Source organism: Pyxicephalus adspersus, chromosome 2 (genome assembly GCF_032062135.1).
Source record: "Pyxicephalus adspersus chromosome 2, UCB_Pads_2.0, whole genome shotgun sequence".
NCBI lineage: Eukaryota > Metazoa > Chordata > Amphibia > Anura > Pyxicephalidae > Pyxicephalus > Pyxicephalus adspersus.
Window position 1 is genome coordinate 78455728 of NC_092859.1, and position 3252 is coordinate 78458979.

The 3252-nt window shown below is 35.2% G+C and overlaps 1 protein-coding gene across 1 annotated transcript in view; it reads left to right on the forward strand.

Moving 5' to 3' along the window:
* Nucleotides 1-2456: 2456 nt before the first annotated feature.
* CFAP54 (cilia and flagella associated protein 54) overlaps nucleotides 2457-3252 on the forward strand; it is a 176825-nt gene continuing 176029 nt past the window's right edge. Inside the window, exon 1 of the mRNA XM_072399011.1 lies at nucleotides 2457-2583. Coding sequence (XP_072255112.1) covers nucleotides 2457-2583 — 127 coding nt within the window. The remainder of the gene's footprint in view (nucleotides 2584-3252) is intronic.

The following is a 3252-nucleotide window of genomic DNA, read 5'->3' on the forward strand; positions in this document are numbered from 1 at the left end:
AAAAAACCCTACCAAATAAAATAAAAATACTTGTCATATCAATTCTGAATAAATCTTCTGTGTATCCTACATTTGAAACCAATCACATAATAGTCCAAACAATTTGTTTTCTCACTTTCTGTCTTTGTGGGATGAGTACAGCTATAATGTGAGTTCCATTTACTCTCAGATCTGTCAGACAAAAATATATTGGATTGTCTAGTTAAAGAGGTCAATTAACATGCACATTAGCAGCCGTCTCCAATTCAGAAACCGAGACATCACTAGTAAAAGAGTATATTTAGATTGATATCTAATTATCTGTGTCATTACACACTATACAAAGCTTTTTGTTTAGATTTTTTTTTTTATCTCTACAGGACAGACTAAGACAAACTACATATTTCAGTTCTAATTCATTTAGATTTGTCCAGTGGAGGTGACCTGGTAATACCCTACTGATTGCCATAATACCCCATCAAATTGGTCAAATATTCTACGTGAGACAGCAGCCCCATCTACCATGTCACCAAATAGGCTGAAAGAGGCTTTTAGCTCATTTGCTTATCAAACATGAAGTGTTCTGACAGGTATGGGTTGGCAAGGAATGAACCAGAACAAGGTAGCTTTAGTTAATTTATAGCAGCCAAATATAACAGCTCACAACCACAATTGCTTTTTTTACTGCGGAAAAAAACCTGAATCCTTTTAAATCGTACATGTTGTACATGAAAGTTGCATATTTTAAGCTGTAGTGGTAGCCAATGCTGCCTGTAAAATATAATTTTTTAGTCATTAGGAACAGCAAACACCTGTGTAAACTGTCAGCAAGGATGGAGCAGCAAGAGACTGTTCTGTACGCAGTCCTCACTCACATTTATGCCATTCAGTCCTCACACACTGTGTAAAAATAGATTAAAATAAACAGAGCAGACGTAGACCACGGTATTAGTTACAAGAGCAAATCCAAACCAGCTCACTTTTAGCTAAACAGTCATATACTGTATTATTCCATTACAGTAAATAATTGAAATGTTGAAGATTAAAACTCAGCTTTGACACCCCAAGTTCAATCCCATTTTGAACCTGTTGTATAAATAATAATAGTAGTGTAAAAATATTTAGGCTGCCAGTGATGGAAAATGGTGTTTGCTTATCTTTTGTTTATCAAAAGTCTTCAATACTTTTCAAATCACTGGCACAAAACAATCATGCAGATTAGGAGTTGTGGCTTTCTACGTGTTAGCTGCATTTCTGTTCTATCTCTGTTCCTTTGAAGCCAGGGACAGCCAAGCAAAAAACATTTTAGAAAGGTGGTAAGCATTGACAGTCTTTGTGCTTCTCTCAGTACAGGTTTCCTTTAAACCCAACTGCAATATACAAATATTTTTTTTTTGTTTTAATTTTGTATAGTGCGGGAAAGGTTAGAAACTCTGTTTAGTTTTTATTGATTCTTTGAATTTCTGTCCTTGTGACAGAATGTCATATACACAGGAAGGGAATGGATGAAAAGATGGAATATCTCTGATAGAGACAGAGAGTAACAAAAACATCTGTAATGTTGTATTTCTAAGTTTTCCTGGGACTCTTACACTGTTGTTTCTTGTCTGGGGTCACTGATATTAAGGGTGGGCTTTTAGTTAGAAGTTTCAGTTAGAAGAATCTAAAGTCTGAGGCACCAGAAAACATTCTGAGGCTGCACAGCAAACATTTACAAAATTTGGGGCATTTACTTACGTTTTCAGTACTCAGGCAATGTTTCTCCTAATAACAGAAACACCTTGAGATGGATGGCCACTGTAAAACTGAAATATGTTATCTGCATAGATTTGTTGACCTTGCACTTCACATAGGTAATCTGTTACCTGGAAAATTATTTTGGAACTGTTATAGGCTAAGACTTGTTATACAAAATAATACTTTTTTTTGGAACACAGAACATCCAAAATTTAAAAGTAAACACAAGACCATTACCATTGCCACACTATTTAATGTTACACTGTGGCTTCATATTGCTTGCTTATGTTTTTAAGTACAGAGATGACCTAGTTTCTCCTTTTCCCGAACATGTCATTATATATGAGCATTCTCAAATGAGACAGAAGAATGTGTATGTTAGCCTACAGATGAATCTTCCTGAATGCAGCCTTGTGAAGATAATATATTTAGTAACAGATCCGTAATATTCCCTTTTTGGTTTATATTAATTCCAGAAGCACTGATTTACATAGGTATGGTTGCACTCTAGGTTACTGTTATATCTGAGAAGTGATATGATGGTGACCTACTTCATGGAGGTTTCACATTGGATAGAGGGTATGCAGAGCTTGTTAGAGCTGCATAAATTGTGCTGTACACACGGCAGATTTTCGCCCGATAATTGGCCGATACCGATTATCGGGCGAGAAAAATTTGCCGTGTGTACGCAGCTTAAGTTTTTATGATGCTAAAATCAGTATCAGGTTACCAGAGCAAGAATGAAGATACTTCTACATAAATATGCTAGAAGATACTACTACATAAAAAATGCTAATGCGCTCCTTACCTGTCGATATCCTAATGCTTACTTGTCCTTAAACTCAGAGGAATCTGCGCAGAAGTCAGGCAAGTAGCATCTTCAGTAACTGCAACTAGCATTATCAGAACAAGGTCAACAACTGTAACTTAAATATTTCTTTTAGCACAGTTTTCCACTAACACAAATGTAACAGGATCAAGGCACGAGTAAACTCAGTCCTTTATGAAGCCCATCTAAAGGAATGTTAGTACATAGTGTATTTGTGGATCAAAGTCAAATCACAAATCTAATGTTTCAGCTCTGGTAGTGATAGATATAAACATTTCATCCACCCTAGTTTTGACATTTGAGGTCAAAATAAAAAAAAAGTTGAATGTCATAGTAAAAACTCAACTCAAGGAGTTTTCAACTGAATATATCAGTATATATAATATATAATTGTAGTAGTAATATACAAGCAGATAATCATTTAATTTTCACCAAAATTGCTGGGGGGGGGGGGGACTTCCCAAGTGCTAGGAGGATTTCCCAAGTGGAAACTTGTTAAATTCCAATGAGCTGTAGCTTTTAAGTAACAAAGTTGTGGGAACATAAATTGAAGTAGTACAGAAAATAAATTGTAGCAGTATGGTAGTATGGTTGTTGGATAGCTTAAAAAAGTAAATACATTATTTTTTAAAGAAGGATGGAACATCCCATGCTAATGAAGGAGTCTGATTTTAATATTTCGGATATAGGAACCCATATAATCTTCT